Consider the following 24720-nt stretch of genomic DNA (forward strand, 5'->3'; position numbering starts at 1 on the left):
GCGGAGAAAGACAAGTACCAAATGATTTCACTCATATGTGGAGTATAAGAACAAAAGAAAACTGAAGGAACAAAACAGCAGCAGAAGCACAGAACCCAAGAATGGACTAATAGTTACCAAAGGGAAAGGGACTGGGGAGGACGGGTGGGAAGGGAGGGATAAGGGTGGGAAAAAAAGAAAGGGGGCATTACGATTAGCATGTATAATGTGGGTAGGGGCATGGGGAGGGCTGTGCAACACAGAGAAGACAAGGAGTGATTTTACAGCATCTTACTATGTTGATGGACAGTGACTGTGAACAGGGATGTGGGGGAGACTTGGTGAAGGTGGAGCCTAGTAAACATAATATCCTTCATGTAATTGTAGATTCATGATACCAAAATAAAATTTAAAAAAAAGAGGACTAAAGGCAAAGCTAGAGATAGAAGTCCAACGGCAGTTCCTTGGCCAGACATCTGTTGGTGAATTTATGACATATTTGCTCTCCACCCCTCTCAACTTACCTGAAAGCTGTGAAATAGTAAGGGTTTTCTGTTATTTATCCCTGTGAGGAAAATACTTTGTATCTCTGCAAATGTATGAGTATATGCATATTTGTGTATGGATTATACATCTACATGGGTTATGTATTATTACCTATATATGTTTGGTATCATTAATCTACAATTACATGAGCCACTATTACATATATTATTAAACATATACAAAGATAGAGGATAAGATGAATGTAAATATAAAGAGAGGTTTCTAGTATTTTTTTTTCCGCTCTTTTCTATGGATTATCATTGAAGACCACTGCTCTGTGAAAATACTTGACACCCATTTGAAGAGTTGCCACAGAAGTCCTACGACCAGGTCAGAATGGGTTGGCCTTCAGCTCGATCCCAGAACCCTCAGCAGAACAGGGCTTAGCCATCATGCATCTCCAGTGAACACGTGAGAAGACCATGTGTTTAAGGGACTTTTGCCTAAATAGTCATTGTTAAAGTCCAGAGTGCTTGAGATTTGCTGAGAGTAGATCTTAAGGGTTCACACCACACACAGGCATGCACACACATGCACACAAATGGTAACTGGCGTGAGGTGATATATATATTAATCAGCTTGCTTGATTGTGGTATCATTACACAGGTATCCTTGTGTTGAATGCCACATTGTATACTTTAATATAAACAATTTTAAGTTTGTTAATCATACTTCAGTAAAGTTAGGGAAAAATAAACTCAGTGTACAACAATAAAGTCTAAACAGGCATGTGGTAACAATGATCCAAGCTCTGCACCTGTCTTACCAAACAGCAGGGTTTTGGTTAGCACAGTGCTCTTTTGTCACCATGAACATGTGAACCTGAAAGTGGAGTGTTTTGCATATGAGGTTGAATAGCCCAGCATCAGGAGAAGCTCCGGGAGGGGTGGCATGACGCAAAGGGGTCACCCAGGCAGGTAGGTGTCAGGAGCCATGTCTCCACGTTTCCCACGGTGAGCTTCAACCTGACACTAACTCATTCTTCGGGTGCCTCTAAGAGCTTTGGGGATTTTGTTAAGCCCTTTGAGGGTATCCAGATGAATGAACCATTGTGCTTCCCCTAAACTCCAGTAACTCATTCTCCATGGGCACTTATTTTCCCAAATGTGCAGTTTGTTCACAAGGGAGTTATGAGTAATTAACTTGTAAAAGAAACGTCCAAATGCATGATCAACTGCAGAGCACCTGTTGCTGACCCCTGATCTTGTCTCCTCGCCTAGATTATACAGAGCTTGAGAATACGGGGCTGTTTTGTCCTTTTAAAAGCTTGAGACATGTACTGACTTAGGATCACACAGAATACAACATGAACAGAGATGGGGAGAGCTTGCCATCATGTCTGATAAAGGCAGGTGCCAAGGGCTCAGACAGACATCAGCCCCCCAAGGTGAGGGCTGCATCATGACTCATGGACTCTAGGTACATCTACCCCACACATCCCTTTCTCCATTAAAAAAACTTCAGAATTATGTTTTTTTTAATGCTTCTCAAAGGAGACTTCTTTTTTTTTTTGACAGGGCATCTCTCATATTTATTGATCAAATGGTTGTTAACAACAATAAAATTCTGTATAGGAGAGTCAGTGCTCAATGCACAATCATTAATCCATCTCAAGCCTAATTCTCGTCAGTCTCCAATCTTCTGAAGCATAACGAACAAGTTCTTACATGAACAGTACAAGGGCATTCATCACAGAAACTTTCGGTTTTGATCACGCATTATGAATTATAAACAATCAGGTCAAATATGAATATTCGTTTGATTTTTACACTTGATTTATATGTGGATCCCACATTTCTCCCTTTATTATTATTATTATTTTTATTTTTAATAAAATGCTGAAGTGGTAGGTAGATGCAAGATAAAGGTAGAAAACATAGTTTAGTGTTGTAAGAGAGCAATTGTAGATGATCAGGTGTGTGCCTGTAGACTATGTGTTAATCCAAGCTAGACAAGGGCATTAAAACATCCACAGATGCAGAAGATTTCTCTCAAAACGGGGGGTGAGGTTCTAAGCTTCACGACTGTTGATCCCCAATTGCTCACCTGATGGCCCCCCTGTGACTGTGCCTGTCTTAGGTTGTTCCTCCCTTGAGGAATCTTACCCGTCTCTGGCTAACCAGTCATCTTCCAGGGCCATACAGGGAGATGTAAAGTTGGTAAGTGAGAGAGAAGTCATATTGTTTGAAAAGTTAGCTTTTTACTTCTTCGCAGATTTATGCCCTGTGGCTTCTATGCCCGGCATTTGTCTTGAGGTATCTTTACCACTTGGAGGAATTATGATACTCAGTAAATTCGATATGAGGCATGAATTCTATTTAAGGGTTGTAATTAGGAAGGAAGAAGAAAAGCGATAGAGGTAGCATATGGAAGAAAACATGGGAGGATTGATTATTTCTTTGACATATCTTCTTGTAGAGTAACTTAAGCATGTATAGGTTTTAAACTACTAACTAAATTGTGCACACACATTAACATAATAGGAATACAGTTACATAACCAAAGCAGATCTATAATTACCAGCCATCTCCAGTGAAGCCAAGAAAACCAGTTAGGCACCCTAGGCATTTGTGAAAATTTGTCTATGATATGATGGATATTGTCCAACCGTACTTGAACAGTCTGAGAGAAATTAAACAACCCATTTCTGAGACAAATTAAAACAACCCATTCCTAGGAACTGTTCACATCCCATATGTTCTTTTAACCGTAGATAGTCTGTAGTCGTAAGATTTTGGAGCACTACAACTTGCACTTCTCCTAATTCTTGGTTGAGTTCCAACAGTATAGATCCAGTCAAATTTGTTGTTTTACTGTATGCACAGGCCAAATTAGATATCTCCTTCTTCATTCCAATGGCAAGTCCAGGAACCGGTGGGATGAATGCAGCTAAACTGCAGCATCGCCTGGATCTTTGTGGAGGTTTTTTGATGATCATCTTCTGGTATGAGTCTTCCAGAGAGTGCTGATGTTGGAAGTTCTTCTTCATATCGTATCTTAGTTCATTTTCTGGGTAGCCAAATTAGGCTTTAATCTTCTGTATAAACACAAACAGACCCTTTGCCCACACTTTGATATGCCCTTTATACCATTGTGTAGAACTCATTGGAGGTCACCACACAGGAACTGCTTTTTTTTTTCTCTTTCTTTTTTAAGAGAAAGGAATATTAACAGAAAAGTGTACCTCCATAGCCGATCATCTGACACCCTTTAGGTGATCAAAATGAAGGATATTTAAAGCATGCGTTAATCGTTGATATACCATTAGTTTTATCCTATCAAGGAGTAATCCCCCTTTTCTTTCTTTCTTTTTTTTCTTTAATCTTTAATCTACACTTACATGAAGAATATTAGGTTTACTAGGCTCTCCCCTATACCAGGTCCCCCCTATAAACCACTCTACAGTCACTGTCCATCAGCATAGCAAAATGTTCTACAATCACTACTTGTCTTCTCTGTGTTGTACAGACCTCCCCTTTCTCCCTCCGCCCCCATGCATGCTAATCTTAATACCCCTTTCCTTCTTCCCCCCCATTATCTCCCCCTACCCACCCATCCTCCCCAGTCCCTTTCCCTTTGGTACCTGTTAGTCCATTTATGGGTTCTATAATTCCGCTGCTGTTTTGTTCCTTCAGTTTTTCCTTTGTTCTTATACTCCACAGATGAGTGAAATCATTTGGTATTTCTCTTTCTCCACTTCGCTTATTTCACTGAGCATAATACCCTCCAGCTCCATCCATGTTGCTGCAAATGGTAGGATTTTCCCTCTTCTTATGGCTGAGTAGTATTCCATTGTGTATATGTACCACATCTTCTTTATCCATTCATCTACTGATGGACATTTAGGTTGCTTCCAATTCTTGGCTATTGTAAATAGTGCTGCGATAAACATAGGGGTGCATCTGTCTTTCTCAAACTTGATTGCTGCATTCTTAGGGTAAATTCCTAGGAGTGGAATTCCTGGGTCAAATGGTTGGTCTCTTTTGAGCATTTTGAGGAATGTCCATACTGCTTTCCACAATTGTTGAACTAATTTACATTCCCACCAGCAGTGTAGGGGGGTTCCCCATTCTCCACAGCCTCACCAACATTTGTTGTTGTTTGTCTTTTGGATGGCAGCCATCCTTACTGGTGTGAGGTGATATCTCACTGTAGTTTTAATTTGCATTTCTCTGGTAATTAGCGATGTGGAGCATCTTTTCATGTGTCTGTTGGCCATCTGTATTTCTTTTTTGGAGAACTGTCTGTTCTGTTCCACTGCCCACTTTTTAATTGGATTATTTGCTTTTTGTTTGTTGAGGTGTGTGAGCTCTTTATATATTTTGGATGTCAACCCTTTATCAGATCTGTCATTTATGAATATATTCTCCCATACTGTAGGGTTCCTTTTTGTTCTATTGATGGTGTCTTTTACTGTACAGAAGCTTTTCAGCTTAATACAGTCCCACTTGTTCATTTTTGCTGTTGTTTTCCTTTCCCAGGAGATATGTTCAAGAAGAGGTCACTCATGTTTATGTCTAAAAGGGTTTTCCCTATGTTTTTTTCTAAGAGTTTTATGCTTTCATGACTTACATTCACGTCTTTCATCCATTTTGAATTTACTTTTGTGTATGGGGTTAGACAATGGTCCAGTTTCATTCTTCTACATGTAGCTGTCCAGTTTTGCCAGCACCATCTATTGAAGATACTGTCATTTTGCCATTGTATGTCCATGGCTCCTTTATCAAATTCTAATTGACCATATATGTTTAGGTTAATGTTTGGAGTCTCTAATCTGTTCCACTGGTCTGTGGCTCTCTTCTTGTGCCAGTACCAAATTGTCTTGATTACTATGGCTTTGTAGTAAAGCTTGAAGTTGGGGAATGAGATCCCTCCTACTTTATTCTTCTTTTTCAGAATTGCTTTGGCTATTCGGGGTCTTTGGTGTTTCCATATGAATTTTTGAATTATTTGTTCCAATTCATTGAAGAATATTGCTGGTAATTTGAGAGGGATTGCATCAAATCTGTATATTGCTTTGGGCAGGATGGCCATATTGATGATATTAATTCTTCCTAGCCATGAGCATGGGATGAGTTTCCATTTGTTAGTGTCCCCTTTAATTTCTCTTAAGAGTGACTTGTAGTTTTCAGGGTATAGGTCTTTCACTTCCTTGGTTAGGTTTATTCCTAGGTATTTTATTCTTTTTGATGTAATTGTGAATGGAATTATTTTCCTGATTTCTGTTTCTATTGGTTCATTGTTAGTGTATAGGAAAGCCACAGATTTCTGTGTGTTAATTTTGTATCCTGCAACTTTGCTGTATTCCAGTATCAGCTCTAGTAGTTTTGGAGTGGCGTCTTTAGGATTTTTTATGTACAATATCATATCATCTGCAAATAGTGACAGTTTAACTTCTTCTTTACCAATCTGGATTCCTTGTATTTCTTTGTTTTGTCTGATTGCCATGGCTAGTACCTCTAGTAGTGTGATAAATAACAGTGGGGACAGTGGGCATCCCTGTCTAGTTCCTGATCTCAGAGGAAATGCTTTCAGCTTCTCGCTGTTCAGTGTAATGTTGGCTGTGGGTTTATCATATATGGCCTTTATTATGTTGAGGTTCTTGCCCTCTATTCCCATTTTTCTGACAGTTTTTATCATGAATGGATGTTGAATTTTGTCAAATGCTTTTTCAGCATCTATGGAGATGATCATGTGGTTTATTTCTTTCTTTTTGTTGATGTGGTGGATGATGCTGATGGATTTTCGAATGTTGTACCATCCTTGCATCCCTGGGATGAGTCCCACTTGGTCATGGTGTATGAGTCTTTTGATATATTTTTGAATTCGGTTTGCTAATATTTTATTGAGTATTTTTGCATCTACATTCATCAGGGATATTGGTCTGTAATTTTCTTTTTTGGTGGGGTCTTTGCCTGGTTTTGGTATTAGGGTGATGTTGGCTTCATAGAATGAGTTTGGGAGTATTCCCTCCTCTTCTATTTTTTGGAACACTTTAAGGAGAATTTCGTATTATATCTTCTCTGTGTGTCTGATAAAATTCCGAGGTAAATCCATCTAGCCCAGGGGTTTTGTTCTTGGGTAGTTTTTGATTATCGTTTCAATTTCTTTGCTCGTAATTGGTTTGTTTAACTTTTGTGTTTCTTCCTTGGTCAGTCTTGGGAGGTTTTTCTAGGAAGTTGTCCATTTCTTCTAGGTTTTCCAGCTTGGTGGCATATAGGTTTTCATAGTAGTCTTTAATAATTCTTTGTATTTCTGTGGAGTTTGTTGTGATTTTTCCATTCTCATTTCTGATTCTGTTGATTTGTGTTGATTCTCTTTTCTCTTAATAAGTTTCGCTAGAGGTTATATATTTTGTTTATTTTCTCAAAGAACCAGCTCTTGGTTTTGTTGATTTTTGCTATTGTTTTATTCTTCTCAATTTTGTTTATTCCTTCTCTGATCTTAATTATGTCCCTCCTTCTGCTGACTTTAGGCCTCATTTGTTCTTCTTTTTCCAGTTTCGATAATTGTGATGTTAGACTATTCATTTGTGATTGTTCTTCCTTCTTCATGTGTGCCTAGTTTGCTATATACTTTCCTCTTAAGACTGCTTTCACTGCGTCCCACAGTAGTTGGGGCTTTGTGTTGTTGTTGTCATTTGTTTCTATATATTCCTTGATCTGTATTTTGATTTGTTCATTGATCCATTGATTATTTAGAAGCATGTTGTGAAGCCTCCATGTGTTTGTGAGACTTTTTGTTTTCTTTGTAGAATTAATTTCTAGTTTTGTACCTTTGTGGTCTGAAAAATTGGTTGGTAGAATTTCAATATTTTGGAATTTACTGAGCTTCTTTTTGTGAGCTAGTATGTGGTCTATTCTGGAGAATGTTCCATGTGCACTTGAGAAGAATGTATATCCTGTTGCTTTTGGATGTAGAGTTCTATAGATGTCTATTAAGTCCATCTGTTTTAGTGTGTTGATCAGTGCCTGTGTGTCCTTACTTATTTTCTGCCTGGTGGATCTGTCCTTTGGGGTGTGTGGTGTGTTGAAGTCTCCTAAAATGAATGCATTGCAGTCTATTTCCCTCTTTAGTTCTGTCAGTATTTGTTTCATATATGCTGGTGCTCCTGTGTTGGGTGCATATATATTTAGAATGGTTATATCCTCTTGCTGGATTGAGCCCTTTATCATTACTTAGTGTCGTTCTTTATCTCTTGTTACTTTCTTTGTTTTGAGGTCTATTTTGTCTGATATTAGTACTGCAACCCCTGCTTTCATCTCACTGTTGTTTGCCTGAAATATGTTTTCCATCCCTTGACTTTTAGTCTGTGCCTGTCTTTGGGTTTGAGGTGAGTTTCTTGTAAGCAGCATACAGATGGGTCTTGCTTTTTTATCCATTCTATTACTCTGTGTCTTTTGATTGGCACATTAAGTCCATTTACATTTAGGGTGACTATTGAGGGATATGTACTTATTGCCATTGTAGGCTTTAGATTCGTGGTCACCAAAGGTTCAAGGTAAGCCTCTTTAGTATCTTACTGCCTACCTTAGCTCACTTATTGAGCTGTTATATACACTGTCTGGAGATTATTTTCTTCTCTCCCTTCTTATTCCTCCTCCTCCATTCTTCATATGTTGTGTGTTTTGTTCTGTGCTCTTTTTAGGAGTACTCCCATCTAGAGCAGTCCCTGTAAGATGCCCTGTAGAGATGGTTTGTGGGAAGCAAATTCCCTCAGCTTTTGCTTGTCTGGGAATTGTTTAATCCCGCCATCATATATAAATGATAGTCGTGCTGGATACAGTATCCTTCCTTCAAGGCCCTTCTGTTTCATTGCATTAAATATATCATGCCATTCTCTTCTGGACTGTAGGGTTTCTGTCGAGAAGTCTGGTGTTAGCCTGATGGGTTTTCCTTTATAGGTGACCATTTTCTCTCTAGCTGCCTTTAAAACTCTTTCCTTGTCCTTGATCCTTGCCATTTTAGTTATTATGTGTCTTGGTGTTGTCCTCCTTGGATCCTTTCTCTTTGGGGTTCTGTGTATTTCCGTGGTCTGTTCGATTATTTCCTCCCCCAGTTTGGGGAAGTTTTCAGCAATTATTTCCTCAAAGAGACTTTCTTTCCCTTTTCCTCTCTTCTTCTTCTCGTACCCCTATAGTATGGATATTGTTCCTTTTGGATTTGTTACATAGTTCTCTTAGTATTGTTTCATTCCTGGAGATCCTTTTATCTCTCTCTATGTCAGCTTCTATATGTTTCTGTTCTCTGGTTTCTATTCCTTCAATGGCCTCTTGCATCTTATCCATTCTGCTTATAAATCCTTCCAGGGTTTGTTTCACTTCTGTGATCTCCTTCCTGACATCTGTGATCTCCCTCCGGACTTCATCCCATTGCTCTTGCATTTTTCTCTGCATCTCCATCATCATAATCATGATTTTTATTTTGAATTCTTTTTCAGGAAGACTGGTTAGTTCTGTCTCCTTCTCAGGTGTTGTCTCTGTGATCTTTGTCTGCCTGTAGTTTTGCCTTTTCAGGGGTGATAGAGATAGTTTGCAGAGCTGGTACAAGTGACAGCTGGAAGAGCTTTCCTTCTTGTTGGTTTGTGGCCTTCCTCTCCTGGGAGAATAGCGACCTCTAGTGGCTTGTGCTGGGCAGCTGTGCACAGACAGGGCTTCAGCTACCTGCCCAGTTGGTTTGGAGTTTATCTCCACTATTGCTGTGGGCGTGACCTGCCTCGGGCTGCTGCTCCAAAATGGTGGTGCCCCGTTGGAGGAGGAGTGGCCAGGAGGCTATTTATCTCCATAATGGTCCTCTGTGCTCCCTGCTGCCCAGGGGTTTAGAATGCCCAGAGATCCCCAGATTCCCTGCCTCTGGACTAAGTGTCCTGCCCTGCCCCTTTAAGACTTCCAAAAAGCACTCTCCAAACCAAAACAACAACAGCAACAACAAAAGAGGAAAAAAAATTAAATAATTTTTTTAAAAAAAGAAAAACACACAATTGTCTTTGTCCTCAGGTGCCGGTCTCAGGCACCCGCTCACCGGTCTTGCTTCCCTGTTTCCCTAGTATTAGGGTCCCTGTCCCTTTAAGACTTCCAAAAAGCACTCACCAAAAAAAAAAAAAAAAATGGCTGCTCCTGTTTCTTTGTTCTCCGGTGTCAGCCTCAGGCACCCACTCACCAGTCCTGCCGCTCTGTTTCCCTAGTATCCAGGACCCTACACATGCACTGTGTCTGTGCTCTGGTCTGGATGGCTGGGGCTGGGTGTTCAGCAGTCCTGGGCTCCTTCTCCCTCCCTGCTGACTCCTCTCCAACCGCCGGGAGCTGGGGGGAGGGGCGCTCGGGTCCCGCAGGGCCAGAGCTTGTATCTTACCCCCTTCGCGAGGTTCTGGGTTCTCGCAGCTGTGGATGTGGTCTGATTGTTGTCCTGTGTCCTCTGGTCTCTATTTTAGGAAGAGTTGTCTTTGTTATATTTTCATAGATAAATGTGGTTTTGGGAGGAGATTTCTGCTGCTCTACTCACGCCGCCATCTTGGCTTCCCAGAATTATGTTTTATAACTGCACTGGTATAAAGATGAATATAATCCAGTCTTCATTCTTTATTATATATTGTCATCATAATATATCATCATTTATAGTCATATTATTTTCCTTTTGAGTTTAAAAGTAATTAAAAATAATTTTTGTGGGCTTCTGGAAGTCTTGTGGTCACTAGCGGATGTCAACGCTGTGCCTGCTGAACAAACGGGCGCTGCCTGAGCTGACACACAACGACCCTTCCCGCACCCCCTGGCCTCACCTGCTTCAGCCCTCTCTGTACTGACAGACACTGCTGGCCACTAACTTCTGTCTTCTGTTTTTCCTGATGCTTCTCTGAGAAAGGGGTGGCTCAAGGGTGAGCATCCCTTTCTCCGTGGGGAACACCACTTGGCCTGGAAAAGCCAAGGCTTCTCTTGCAGTCTTTCTGCCGTAGCGTGATGACCACGAGGCAGGTGGCCAATTCCAAAATTAATTCCTCTGTGATGCCAGAAGACTGTGCCTTTGTTCTCTAAAATGGGAGGCTAACCTTTATCAGACCAGTTTACCCATTGCCGGGGCACAAGTTGTTGTTAAGTGTCAGGCAGAGGGCAAACAGGTAAGGGAACAATGACACCAAAGTTGTGGCAGGCTTCGGCCGCCCGCTAATGAAGGTGGCATCTGCCCTGTTACCACCTAGAAGAGAGTGAACCAAATGCAGCAGTGGGCAAGTGTGTTTGCACCTGCTGCCAGTACATTAATCCAGGGAGACTTTCTAAAAATTTGAGAGAATGGTTTGCAGAAGCTCTGGTTTTACAGAGGCAGGACTGAATCTGGGCTTCATGGCTGCTGTCTGTCTTTGTTTCTTACATTGAAAACTTTACTTTCTAAATCTGACTTTGTCAACTTTGCTCAGAAATGACATTTTTAAAACTGGTGTTCTAGCATCTGAATCCCTCAGCACCATCTTCTTTCTGAACTCCATTCATGTGCCACAGGTCATAAAAATCCATCCCATATTATGAAAGATGTGGCCACTTGAAAACATTTATAGATCACTAGTTTCTTTGAATACAGCAGATTGAACCAGAGTTTAATTTGAAGAGTCTCTTGATATCATCCCTTCACAGGACCAGTCACTTTATAAGCAGTCCACTCTTTCTAAGGTTAATAAACACAGGTAGACAGATAGGACATACTCATGTAGGAATAATGATCACAATTGTTTGGAACAATGGGAAGATTTTTTTTTAATTCAGGGGCCATGCTAATCTTCTCTGTATTGTTCCAATTTTACTATATGTGCTGCCAAAGCGAGCACACAGGGAAGATTTTTTAGATCTAATGGAATCTTAGGTGAAAATCTTGTTTTTTTCTCTTGAAATCTCGTATTTCACTGTATCAGTGGTGACACAGCGTGACTCACTTAATGGACCCGTAACAGGCAGTACCAGTGTTATTAAGCCCAATGTTTTAATTCAAGCATACAAACTATATATCAGATAAATTGATTTCCTTGATTAGTAATGTTACCAAACACTTCCTCTATGGGTCCTAGGATCTCCATTCAGGGAATTTTCCAGTGTAAAATGCATCCATTAAATTTCTATTTTTAAAGAAAATTTAATCAAAATGTCTTGCTTCCCCCGCTGCTCCCTTCTCATCCCCTTTCCATGCCAGAGTCTGAGTTTGTGCATTTCACCCTAAGGACATACATGTAAGATGATTCTCTTAGTAGTTGAGCATCAATGCTCAGCACTCAAGCAGAGTCTGTGTTTCCCTAATGAGAAACATCAAGTATGTCAGGGAATATAATCCCCTTAATTTGAACCAGAGATCAGTTTATTAATTCAAGGGAATGAGTGCTCAGGTTTAGGAGGAAGGATCTGGAAGAGGGCAGGTGTCAGGCTGAGGGACAATAGGCCTGCCCCTCTGTGTCCTGTCCGCCTGGTGCCTGTCTGTGTGCTGCTCGGTCGTGCCTCCACTTGCATAGAAGCCGTCATCCCAAAGAGCAGCCCTGTTGTGGCTCAAACACCCGGGGGGTCTGACCCCCTAAATGTGGGGGTGGCCGTGGAACGATGCCTGTTCTGCAGATTTCCAAAGTGCCCTTCCTCAGGGGTCTGTATGAGGTGCGGCCGTGGCCCTGGTACCCTGTCAGGAGTGGTAGCAGTAAGAGAGCTGGCTGGGCAAGTACCTGTTAGCTCTCCTGTGACTTCATGAATTGGTATTAGGATTCATATAATGTAAAAATGTGTAACCCCAAACCGATGACATCATATTTGTCTATTACCAGCCAGTATATCTATTAGACACAGATTAAGGATATTTCTCATGCAAGATAAAGTTAAACTAACCAGTGAACTGATAACAGTATTTTGCCATTTAGTCAGGAGAGTCACATAAAAAGGCAAATTCCTGCTTTTAACTCTGCCTCTTCGGTAATCCACATGGAATCTGTGGATGATTCTGTCAGAGCCAGCATAACTCATCTGACTTGGTAAAGAACACTCAGGAATGAGTCAGATTCTTCTGAACATGTAGCAGGACATGTTTAGAAGATCATTTAATATTTAAGGTGAAAAGACATTGCACACAATAAAACTTTGCAATAATAAATGACTGGTTTACTAATGGAGATCTTAGTGCCCTGGGATTGTTAATGGGCTTTCCATAAATATTTTTCCAAATTTATATTCTCTGGAGCTGACAGTTTATGTCATTGCTCCTCCACTTACCAGCTCTGTGTCCTTGCATGAGTCACCTAGGCTCTCTGTGCACATCTTATACCTCCATGAAGGAGGCAAAATAGTAACAGCCATTTCCCTGGTGTGGTGTGTAGTCAGATACAAAGAATAATGCACATGAAGCAATCATCACAGTACCAGCAAAAGTAAAGTTCGGATGCTTATTTCCTTCTCTGATCCTAACGAAATACTATATTTTGAATGAAACTGAGGCACTGAATGTACACATGAAATGGGGAGGAGGCCAGCCCTCACCTGCTATGGGGCAAACACCATGTTGGAGGCTGCACAGCCATGCAAAGGAAAGGCCTTTGCCTCCAGTTCACAGATGAGAAAACAGAACTTAAGGTCATGGAAACAGCCTCAGACTGACCCAGCCTGTCTGGCTCCAAAGCTGTGGTCTTTTCCGGACACCCTTCCACTAGATGGTCCCCTCAGGCCCCACTCCCTGGATTCTGTGGCTCTGCAGTGGTTTTGGAGGTTCAAGACTTGCTTTGTTCTCATCAGCTCAGTCTTCTGTTTACAATTCATGAGCTTTCTTTCCATTACGCAAGGGCAGACCTTCAGGCTGTTCTGTTCCCTCTCATGCTATATTTATGTCCTCTGGGTCCTAGTCACTTAGCCCAAGTACAAACAGCCCCATTTCCTTTCCCTGTCCTTTCTCCCCACTCTTAATAAAACACTATGTACAGACCAAAGAGCCAGGTAGTTATCTTGGCCGATGAAACATATTTATTTGTTTTTATGATCAAAGAATGAATAGTCCTTGGAGGTCTGCCCTGTACCTCCCCCCTAGTAGCCTGTATGTATGATGGCATAATGCACAGGACTTAGCTGCTTGGAAAGACATACATTTATTTTTATGGTTTCTCACTTTTATTAAAGTAATTTGGTAGTTGTTGACATGGAAACAAATATTCCATATAAAATGTTACAATTAATCACAAGGAGTCCAAATTCAAAATGGTCCAAGATTTTCTAAAGGTGCTCATTTAAAAAATGATAGAACAAGAGCTGATCTTAAGCATTCTACTCTCAAAAACACTTGCCCAAAAATAATGTTAGTTGGAACTAATATCAGTAATTGCTCTGCTATTTTCCCAGTCTTGTTCTTATTTGCTGGGTGTGGCTGGGAACACTCACAAAAGTAAGGTCTATAGTGGAAGAAATGGGTCATCCAGCCAAGATTTTGTACCTTTTAAAAATACAGCAAAAGCTAAATCAACAAGTTTTTTGAAATAGTATCAAAGCACCAGAAATAAATGGAAAATGATCCTTATGCTGAACTGACTGACATCAGAATATCTGTTATGTGCACCATCAGTCACTCCAAGGAGACACAGCAAATGCCTCCACAGAAAATGGGCCAACCAGGAGTCAGGACTCTTCTGAAAAATCCAGTTTGGGGTCATTTTCAGTAAAATGTTATTTTAAGCAAAATGCCTGAAGATGTACTAACATTCTTTGACTGCTACATGCAAATAGGAGGAGTGAAAATACAGATTTTGGCTTTAATTTATGTGTTAGAAAAACATAGTTGGGCAATGTAGACTTGAGATAATTTTTCTAAAGGACCTTTGGTGAGAAGGCATGTATTTGATTTACTAACACTACCCATCTTATCAGATGACACTGAGCACTTTTGAGATAGGTGCTATGTGGTGCCAGCCCACAGTGACAGGTCTGTCTATGGTTTCATCTTTCATCTCACTGCTAAGATCCTGTCTGTTCAGTGACACTATTTGGTTTTAGTTGTCCTTTGTTGTTCTTTTAGTTCTGAGCCATGCCTGTTTCACTCTGTTCATTTGTGAGAGAGGATATGAAAACAAGAAGAAAGGAGTGAGTGCAGGACTGCCTTTTCCCATGCTCCTCCTCAAACAATAAGCAGGTGAGCAAAGTACTTCATCCCAAATACAGATTGCACATTTGAAGCCATAGCCAAAGCACACTAAAGGGAGGGCTAGAAGCCAAGGCTCTAAGCCCTGAGGGCCGCCCCCTTCTGCAGAGGCCAGAGGGAATCCCGGGAGCATAGCCCCCAGTGAAGGCAAAGGGGAGTGTGTATTTGTTCTCCACCCCTTTCATCTTTCCTTAAAACCGTAGGACTCCTAAGTTTTAGCTAAGGGAAAATGAAGAGAAATCAACCTAAGAGAAGGTTGCTGATCAGGATCTTCAATGTGAACACGAGGGTAGAGTGTTCTTTCTCAAGCTTGACAGAAATGCCTGACCATGCATCTGCTGATAACAGTTTTCACAATTCTGGGCCTTGCCAAAATGATCGCTGTGTCCAGGCCTCCCACACATCATGCATAAAAACTTTAAAAGTTGAAAGCATTAAAATATTCAGTGTTCTGTACCAGTTCCTTAAGTCCTCCTGGACTGAGAAATGAAAGCTGGTCCATGAATGCTGCCTGTGGGCTCCTATGGTAGGAATACGGCAGAGACAGCAGATCTAATGGCTCATCCTTCTTTTGCTGTCTCGCTGTAAGACACCAGTGATGTTTTCTTGAAGTTCATAAACCCTCCCTGTCTCTCCCACTCTGCACACCCTCCCTGGGCAAGTAAACACTGAAGTGGAAGTAACTTAGGCGTATCTGTTTCATTCTACGTGTGCTTCTTGAAAATGAGCTCCTTAATCATAAAATGACAGAACTGTAACTTCAAAATTCATCAAATTAATCCCATTATTGTGGAAATAATAAAGAAGGCTTGGGAGTTGGCAGTTAACAGCACAGACGACTAGGTCACAGCTCGCATCTGGAACCCCCAGCAAGAAGCCTGGTGTCCCGAGCGAGCCATTGCTGCCCTAATGGTCACTGGGCACGGAATGAGCCAACAAGAAGCAAAGAAAGGCAAAGTCAGATCAGGAAATACTGATTTTTTTTTTTTTTTAACCAATCACCCTCTCAAAAACAGAAAAGATGATAATGCCTGTATTATGCCTAGAAAGATGACTATAGTATATTTTAGGTTAAAAAAGCTAGGTTACAGAATCACATGTAAATGATGATCTGATCTGTGTTTTGTGTTTACACGTACACAGGTCTAGAAGAGAAGACTAGGCTGTTAACAGTGTAGCTACAAAAGATATCCCCTTTTAATTCATTTGAGTGTTTTATAGACATTTTACATTTAAAAATCAAAGATATTTCAGAGTGCCGCAGGGCTGTGAACCTAGGAACCTCATTGCTTAATAATGAAGGTAGGAATAAAACTTCTAGACCGTTTAAACACATGGTCCACTGGCTATTCTGATCTAGTTGGCATTTTTTGGCATTTACTTGGTGACTGGTTTACAGAAAGGGCCTGGCACAGGAAATGTCAGGAACTAACATGCATACATTCGTGTTAACTGACAGTTCATCGTGTGTAAAAGGGACTTGGTCTCAGTGGCCAAGGAGCCTGCATAGGTAGGACAAACAGGTAAGAAGTGACTGTGGGGCGGGGACGCGGCGGGCAGAGAGGTAGTGGGGGCGGTGTGGGGTAGGGCAGGGGCGCAAGGGGAAGGGGGCACGGTGGGCAGGGGTTGGGGGGGGTGGGGTAGAGCACGGGCGGGGCGGAGGGGCGTGGGGCGGTGACCCGGAGGGGAAGGGGCGCAGAGTTGGGTGAGGGCGCAGAGGGTGGGGACGCGGCGTGGGGTGGGGTGGGAGCGCGGCGGGCAAGGGGTAGGGGGCGCAGCGTTGGTGAGGGCACAGGGGGTGGAGAGCGCGGAGGGGGAGGGGCGCGGCCGGAGCGGGCGGGCCATGGGGGAACCGGGGCGGGCGAGGGGGGCGCGTCGCGGGGGAGCGGGCCTGGGCCCGCGGGACTCTTACTTTGAAGGGCGCGGGCCGGTATTTAGGCCGTCGCCCACCGTTAGGAGCGCGCAGCGTCTGGAGTCGGCACCGCAGCCCGCAGCGAGGTAGGCGTGGTGCCCTGGGGAGGGGCGGGGGCTTGCGTCCCTGCTCGGGATCCCGCGCGGCCCGGGTGCCCGGATCCGGCACGCGGTGCGGGCGTGAGGCGGCGCGGCCCCTGCGTGGGGCGGCGGAGAGGTGGGTCCGCCCGCCCGGCCTGCGCCCTCGGTTCTGCGACCCCTTCCCTGGGCCCCCAGCGGGCCGGGCAGGCGCCCGGGACCCAGTCCGAGGGCGGGGGCGGGGGCAGCGGGCTGCGGCTGGGACTCGGCCGCGCGCGCTGGAGCGAGGCCCGGAGAGGCGGCCGCGGGCTGAGCCGCGCACTCGGACAGCAGCTCCGGGGCCCCGCGCTCGGGAAGCTCCGCTCCCGCCTCCCGCCCGCATCCAGCTCCCCGCCCAGCAAGCGCGCCCCGGCGTTGAGGCCACGGTCTGACTTGTGTCCTGAAAGCTCCCGTCGGACAGTGTCCGTCGCTGCCGCTGAGGACTGCCTATTGTCCAGGGCATTGGATTGGGGTGCCTGTGGAGCTCAGGCTTCAGAGGCAGCAGCTTTTCTTACTAGCTTTTAACATCCCTGAGGAAAGTGGTTATCCTTTTCCTCTGGATGTGGCGGACTTTGATTCAGGGGTAAGAGGTTTGAGTGCATTTTGTTCTCCTAGTCTGTTAATAGTGATGTCGGAGAGCATGAGGTACAAGGGCTCAGAGTGGTTAAGTTAGACCCTAAGGGCGAGGACAGTTAAGTGGCGAGTACATCCTTGAACAACAAATGTATGGCAAATAGGTACAAACTATATAATCAATAGATTTTTTTCAACTGATTCCTAAGCTTTATTTTTTATTTATTTTACATGAAATAGAATGTATTTGATATTCATTCTACTTTTTTGTCTTTAGAATCAGGAGTGGGTGGGTTGCCCAGTGCCCACACCACAGCCTTTAATAAGAAACTAGGTACTACAAAACATGCCAACATCCCAGCCATCTCTGTGGCTGTGTGAGAACGTGATGCTCTGAGTGAAGAGGATGGGTAGGTGGTTTGTAACATAGCTTTATATTTTTGAGTGTTGGAGCCATAAATCATAAAATTCTGACAGCTGGTATGGTCCAGATAACCTGCTTTAAGTGGTGTAATAACCAAATGACCACTCTGGCCCCGGTGAGGGCCTTGACCTAGTAATGGATAGATAGGTTCCTACTTATAGCAGCCCTGGTGTGCTTCAGCCTGTCTTGTGGGATCTAGTTTTGAGTTGATCTTTAAAATCTTTATTTACGATAACAAAATAAAAGTTGAATGTGTCACTTACTACACTGCCTTGTAGTTGATCTTTAAAGTTTTGCTGTCTTCTCTGTAGAAGAGCTGTAGTGTTTGTCAGAATAGGTGTTTTTTTTCACCAAGATACTCTTTTTTCAGTAGGCTAGAGTAAACCTTGTACTCTAATTGAAACAGCTATATATTACAGAAATCTAAAGCATTTCCTGGAAGTTATCAAAGAGTCCATATGCTCAAGGTACTAAACTCATTATTTCAAGAGGAAGCTATTAATCTGTTCAAACAGTTGATGATTCCCTACCCCCCATGTTAGACATTGTGTTCCCTTTTGTGAATATTTCCACATACATAATTTCATACCAAAATGTATCCTACTTTTTCATCATTTATTTCAGAAGACATAAACAGAGTAATCAAAAGTTCACTATACTTCTAAAATTGTCTACTATTCAATATCTTCAAGTAAATGGGAAGAAGGGGTAGACATTAAATAAACACTTTAATAATTAAGGTAAATTTAAAGAGCCCTAAACCCTTCTTTGAAAGTGTTCCCATATAATACATTATACATATTAGCTCATTCTGATGATATTCTTTTGAGACACAGAACAAAAAATGGAACTCTACTAGATTTGAAAGAAAGGTATAGGAAAGACAAGGATTTTGTACAGGATCATGGAGATAAACGGAGGCACTCAGCTCTTCCTGGTTCTGTGTCCCAAGGTTTTGGCTCTAGAAAATCCCTGGGAGTTTGCACTCACTCAAGGGACAATTTTTGTTTTCCCCAGGGAAGCTCTGTGTCCAATTTTGATGAAAGATAAAGAATTAGAGTAAGGAAGGTTCCAGCCAAGGAGATTTTGTTGCAGTAAAGCCATAGCCTACTCCTGTAGAAAAGGCATGGGGGTACATGGAGCAGGACTCCCCAGGATGGCAGGGAGTCAGAAGCACCATTGAACTCATGGGCACAGCTTTCTGCCCAACCCCACCTGCTGCTAAAGGCACAGCTTTCTCACTGAGCAGTAGATTTAACTGCCTCACTGGTGTATGCTTTAGGGTTAACTCTGCCTGGTGACATAAGCCATTCCAGTTAGGTGAGCCTCCCTTCCCTGTGTGTTTCAGATAATGACCACAGGGACACGCACTGGGCATGTGGGGTGGTTAGTGTCAGACCTGAGTCTCCCACTGAATGTGCATTGGCTCAGTTGCCGCAGCTTCCCCACTGTGGCAAGCAAGGGTGGTGATTTACATTTTGGCATGAACTTCTGGAAGCTAATGGCTTATTTGGTGGACAAGATTTCCTCCCGAGGAAGAAGCTGCCATTTACAAACAAGGTGTGCCAGCCCGAAGAAATGAGTGGAGAACCATTCTTTGGTTTCTACTGGCAGAACTTTACTTTTTTTTTTTTCCATAAAGAAGTGTTAAAAATAGGTTCATAAGAAGACAGGAAACACACAAAACCAAAAGAAGAGACTCCAAGGCTCGACCAAGAGGGAGAGAAGCGTGTTGGCGGCTTTCATCAGCCGGCACAACCGGGCTGCTGCATTCTCAGCACGCTGAGTTTGGGCAGAGCTCTCTGCGGGAAGCCCACCACACCTGGCAATACAGAGCCGGGGTCAAGCCCCCCAGAAAGGAGGGAAGCGCCCTGGACCACCATACGTGAGACTCTCGAGTTTGATCCCACCCTCTGTGGCATCTGTGACACCTGTGTGAGGACTAGCATCCCTCAGCTTCTGGGTGGGTTGGATTCAGGATGTGGTTTGTAAGTTGGTTACTGGGAAGTCTGATCAGGCAGATGTTGTGACTGGAACCACGTCACACTTCATGGTCAGGTTCCCAGGCCAGCCAGAAATCATAGCTGAACTATTCTGCATTATTAATAGTGCTGTAGAACCAAGCCACTGGTTTTTGTGGGAAAATGCACTCAAAACTCCAGCTGGATTTTAAGGTTTTTAAGCAATGGCAAAGTGGACCCCACCTTCTCTTTTTCCACTGAAACCCTGGAGGGAAACTGAAGGTATGGAAAGAGGTACTTCCAGACCCTACCCTGGAGCATAGAGCTGTGGCAAGGGGTTCCCGGCAGTGATTGGCTTTGTGGTGGTGGAGGGGAAAGGGACAGGAGGAGGCCTCAGCGTCCGGGCAGGAGTGAGGCCCAGCTGTCGGTGGCTCCAAGGCCTGTTCTCCATGGTCGGTGAGTGGAGCAGCCTGGGAGTTGGCATTATTACTCACCATGATTTGTACTGTAGAACCGAGATCAGACATCTGCACTGCTCAGTTGTGGGGTCAGTATTTTTAAAGGCAGGTTAGATATTAAGTAGACTCTTTAATAGTAGAGGCCAAGGAAGTCTACAGACTTTTTCTTTTTGATACCATTCCACTAAATCCCCAAAAAGTCCCTATTTGGGACTGGATAAGACTTAGGTAAATAAGGATTCTGGTGTGTAATTATTCCATTCTAAATAACCATATATAAAATCCATTTGTGGAGCACTCACGTGATGCTGGAAAATGTGCAAGTTGAAATGTTTGACACTGTAGGACACTTAGTCCTCACCACAGTCCCATGTAGAAAGTGCTGTGGGTATGGCCATCTTAAAAATGAAATTTGCCTGTAGTTACACAGATCAGAAATTGCAGGGCAGGGGCCTCCTTAATTCAGTAAATACTGTTGAGCAAGTGACCTGGGCACTGGTTGAACTCAGGGAACAGGCAAGGAACTAAATGGGCAAACAGACAATTCACAAAACCCTTGCCCTCCTGGAGCTCATTTTCTAGTGGAAGGAGACAAACCACAGACAGCTAACAGTGTGTGCTATGGCAGAAAAGACCCGGGAGGAGCGCGAGGCCTGCCTGGTGAGGGAAAGTGCAGTGGGGGGAAGGGTCTGGGAGACCCTGGGGCCAGGTGCCCCACCGTGGCAGCCACCCTTCTGTGTGCGCCTTTGAGAGGGGCCTTTTCATCAGTCAGGGGAGCTACTCCAGCAAGGGACTGGGGGTTCCTCCAACAAGAAATATGGGCAGGACCTTTCCAGAGGCAGCAGCTCTGGAGCCATAGAGAGCCCCAGCCAAGAGTGGAGATGGGTCATCTGGCCCTGGAGTCCAGCCAGGTCTGCAAGGGGCATGCCCCAGCGGTGGGAGCTGTGCAAGCCCCTTGCCACCTGCCTGTTGGTCCAGCGTGGCCGGTCCTCAGCTGGGAGGGCATCTGAGGAAAGTTTGAGGAGATGCCTAAGAGTCACTGGAAGACCCTGTGACACATGCAGTCAGGCTCACCAAGAGCCAAATCTGACTCCCAGTCTGCTTAGACAGGACCTCAAAATTCCACAGGCAGCCCCCTCTTAGGAGGGGGACCTTCTACTCTCTTCTTTATCCATCACTGCATGGATCAGAGCCCTGCACTCTGTAGGTGTGGGCTTAGAGTTCATTGAGTGCTTTAATAAACCTACACGCTTGTCTAGAAATTCCAGAACATACAACTTTCTGTCCTGACCGTCGCGTTGATCTCTGCCTCCTGAGATGCCCTGACACGGTCTCTAACTCAGCACTTGTATGCCAGCTTATCCCATTGCCAATCATTTCACTGAGTTCATCTCTAATAGTAAAACTGGGTTTTGTGAGACTAGAAGAAGGCTTTAATTGTATGCTCTTTTGTGTTACCCCCAGTGGCTGTAAATCCCATCACCCTTGGACCATGCCTGATGCTTCTGTCTGATGCCCCCTAGTTGGTCAGCACACCCCTGGGACTCTAGGCAGTCAGCTGGGAAATGGTCAGAGCAAAGCAGGTAGTAAACACTGGTGGTCTCAGCTGACTTAAAGGATCTGAGTGAAGTAGTTGGATTCTGGGGATGGGAGCATACTGTTGGCTGCTGGGTGCTGATGGCGTGTGAAGGGTAAGGAGGGGCATGCCCATTGTTCTGCTGGCTGGTGGGTGGATAGGCTGCCATCTTGAGAAGGGAACCAGAGGTGGCACAGCGCTGAGGGAAGGCACGTTTGGCTTTGTGCAGTCCCAGCGGAGGTGTCCAGGAGGCACTCAGGTCGCTGGGCCTGATGTGCTGGGAGTATGTCGGTGTGGAAGTCAGCAGTTTGGGAATTATCACCCTGTCATGTGACCGAGCGGGGGTCTGCAGGCCCACTGGCTGAGAGGACACTGCAGCAGAGCACATCCCAGTACAACCACCAGGAAGTAATTCAAACCTGGGGTCAGAAAGATTTATGGTTTTTCTTTGTAAGGCCTCAATTTCTACTTGTCTTCATGACTATAAATATATGGATGTATTTGTATGGAAGGTGGCCTGTGGATTTTTTAAACTATTTTAGGCACGCACTAGGAGGGTGGATCCAGATGCGCTCCATTTCTGCTCATGTGTCACTGCTGTTCATGACAGACCATTTGAGCACGCTGTCCACATCAGTGCCTGCAGCCTGGCCAGAGCAACGGCAGGAGACCTGGGGCAAAGATGCGGGGGTGGGCCTCATCTCTCCAGGGAAGCTTTTATTTGTGCGAGAGAGGGGGGCACGTGAGAATTTGCAGATCGCTGAAAGGCAGGCATTGATCCAGTCTAAGAGGGCAGCTGTCCAGGCCTCCCTCGGCCCTTCCTCATCGCAGGCAGCAGGAGCTGTCAGTCTAAGAGCGTACGCAGTTACACTGTTCTGTGTGGTATCAGTTCTCTTTGGACTCTCCTGGAACTGTTCAGCAGGGCAAGAAATCTCGGCAAAACCAGCAGGCAGGTGAAGCTGCCAGCCCTTTTCTCAGGTTCGTGTCCTTTTGCTGCACGTATGAATGAATGACAAATCTGACATCTTACTTGAGAAACTTTACTTGGAATTACTTTCATTAGAGATTTAGAAGTCTAAATCTAGGTCCATCACAAGCTTATCAAGGTTGAGATATGTGAAATAAATTGCTATTTATGAGGGCCAAGTCATTTGTCTAAAAACACCCAGACCCTTGCATCATCCCAGTAGGGAGATGGGTACCTGATCGGTGAGGTCTGATTGGCTGGGACTGTCCGCAGGTGCCACCTCAGATGGCCCCATGTAGCTGTGTTTTCCTGGTGCAGTGATATTACCACCTGCAAACGTCAGCCAAGGGCAACTGCAGAACTTTCCAAAAGCTTGAGCATGGACAGCAGAACTGGCAAAGTCAAATTGAGAATGTTGATGATGCGTTCAGGAAGAAAATTTTTTAGTTTTTAAATGCTACATGTTTAAAACCCTGATGACCTGTTTGCTTGGGAAAGTAATCCTAGTGGAAGGATCTCATTGGGTGGTGAGGGAGCCACACAGGGGCACTTCCTGCCACATGGTCACCGGTCCTGGGCCAGCACTGAGGACAAGTCTAGCGGTGGTGCTGAGTAGATGGCTCTGCCATCCAGAGGCCGGCACTGCACTCCAGGCTTGCTGGCTGCCCATCTGTCCCTTCTGTGTGTCCAAGTGTCAGGAGCTCCCAACCAATGTGGCTTCCTAGTGTCTATTTTGTTTCTAATCCTAACATTTTGTTTTGTCTACTCATGAAGCCAAATAGAAATCTGAAAGTGAAAGAGAAGGACAGTTGAATTGGACCCAAATGCTCTGTCCTGGTTGACTGTAGCCTTCTACCTCCCTCCATAACGAGGGCAGATTTCAGCATTACCCCACACCAGTGATTTCACATCCTGCGTAGTACAACTGTTGCTGATTTATGTGCTTTAAATAAACAGAATTATTATGTAGCATTCACAGAGTAATACAGCTACCTTGCATAATAATCAGTAAAAGAATATGAGGCAGATTAAATAACTCGAAGCAAAAGTTGGTTGTACAGTTCGCTCTGCCCTGAATCTTGGGTATGATCCTGTTTTTTGTAATGGTCTTTGGCTTCTCTTCTGACTTTGAGATAATCAGCCCACCCTTTCATCACTGTGCTTCAGGTCTGGCTTCAGATACAACACCCCTTCAGCAAGTTTCATTAAAAAATCACTTTGACTGGCAGTAAGCATTCAACTAAAATTATAATCAAGAAATACTGATAGTGTTCTGGCTCTCAGCAGTCAGATTAAAGGTTAAAGTATTGAGAAACCACAGGGTATGCATGAACCTGTGGGTCTTTGTCAAGGTTAGCTTACTCCTGGTGTTCTCTCTGCATTGTGGTGTAGACACCTTAACTGAAGTTTAGAGATGCACCCATGACTTGCAGGCCTGTTGCTTTCTGTTGCCGCCTTTTATTTTTGAGCTAAGGAAATGGCCGTTATCCCAAGTCTGCCTTCTGACAGTTCCAGCTCGGGCTGTCACAGCCAGCTGTCTTCTCCCAGACAACGCAGACAGGGCCTCTGCCGGCCTCGTAAAGCAAAGGAACTATCTGAGAAAAGCTTCATTACTCCAGTGCCATGCGAGGAGGGAAAAAAGGCATCCGCGTCCAATTCTGTCTGGCCCCTTTGTCTTCAGCTTCTTTTTGTCCTCTCCTGAAGTGTTTGGTTAAAACTCCTAAGTGGTTGATGACCTTATGGGATATGATTCCCTAGTCTTGGATAAATTGTAAGATGTATCTCAGACATCAGTAAGTGCCATATTCTAGTTCAAATTATAAATCTGCATAATCAACAAAACTATTAGAAACAAAAGCTTCACAAAAATCCCAAGTGTCCATTATCTGAAAAATGATGATAGAAATGGTTAAACAAATGTGTGGTATGCATATATCATGGCATCAAAGACCAAGGAAAAATGTGATGTCATCTAACTCTAGCTTCTAAGCATGACAATTTGCCTGAATGAATTTTGAATGCAGTATGGTTTACCATAGTGGGCTCTGTAACATAAATAATAGACTTCTGGT

At 43.9% G+C, this 24720-nt stretch overlaps 2 protein-coding genes and 1 pseudogene across 19 annotated transcripts in view; 1 reads left to right on the forward strand and 2 right to left on the reverse strand.

Annotated features, from left to right (window-relative positions):
* Positions 1 to 17115, reverse strand: part of LOC140848999 (uncharacterized) — a 62074-nt gene extending 44959 nt beyond the window's left edge. For all 6 annotated transcript variants that reach the window (XR_012130399.1, XR_012130397.1, XR_012130401.1 and 3 more), the window contains exon 1: positions 16574 to 17115. Coding sequence is in view for 2 of the 6 variants with exons in the window: in XM_073234684.1 (XP_073090785.1) it covers positions 16574 to 17032 (459 nt within the window). In the remaining 4 variants the exon portion in view is untranslated. The remainder of the gene's footprint in view (positions 1 to 16573) is intronic.
* Positions 1 to 24720, forward strand: part of LOC118968465 (palladin-like) — a 175693-nt gene that overhangs the window by 82844 nt on the left and 68129 nt on the right. For 2 of the 13 annotated variants that reach the window (XR_012130393.1, XR_012130396.1), the window contains exon 7: positions 14539 to 14652. The exons of 7 other annotated variants lie outside the window; for them this stretch is intronic. The gene's annotated coding sequence lies outside the window, so the exon portion shown is untranslated. Of the gene's footprint in view, positions 1 to 791; positions 16213 to 24720 lie in introns of those variants that run through there. 4 more of the 13 variants (XR_012130392.1, XR_012130390.1, XM_073234675.1 and 1 more) reach the window with 4 other exon arrangements.
* Positions 11251 to 11341, reverse strand: LOC140849336 (U6 spliceosomal RNA; annotated as a pseudogene).

The sequence above is a fragment of the Manis javanica genome, chromosome 4 (assembly GCF_040802235.1).
Source record: "Manis javanica isolate MJ-LG chromosome 4, MJ_LKY, whole genome shotgun sequence".
Taxonomy (NCBI): domain Eukaryota; kingdom Metazoa; phylum Chordata; class Mammalia; order Pholidota; family Manidae; genus Manis; species Manis javanica.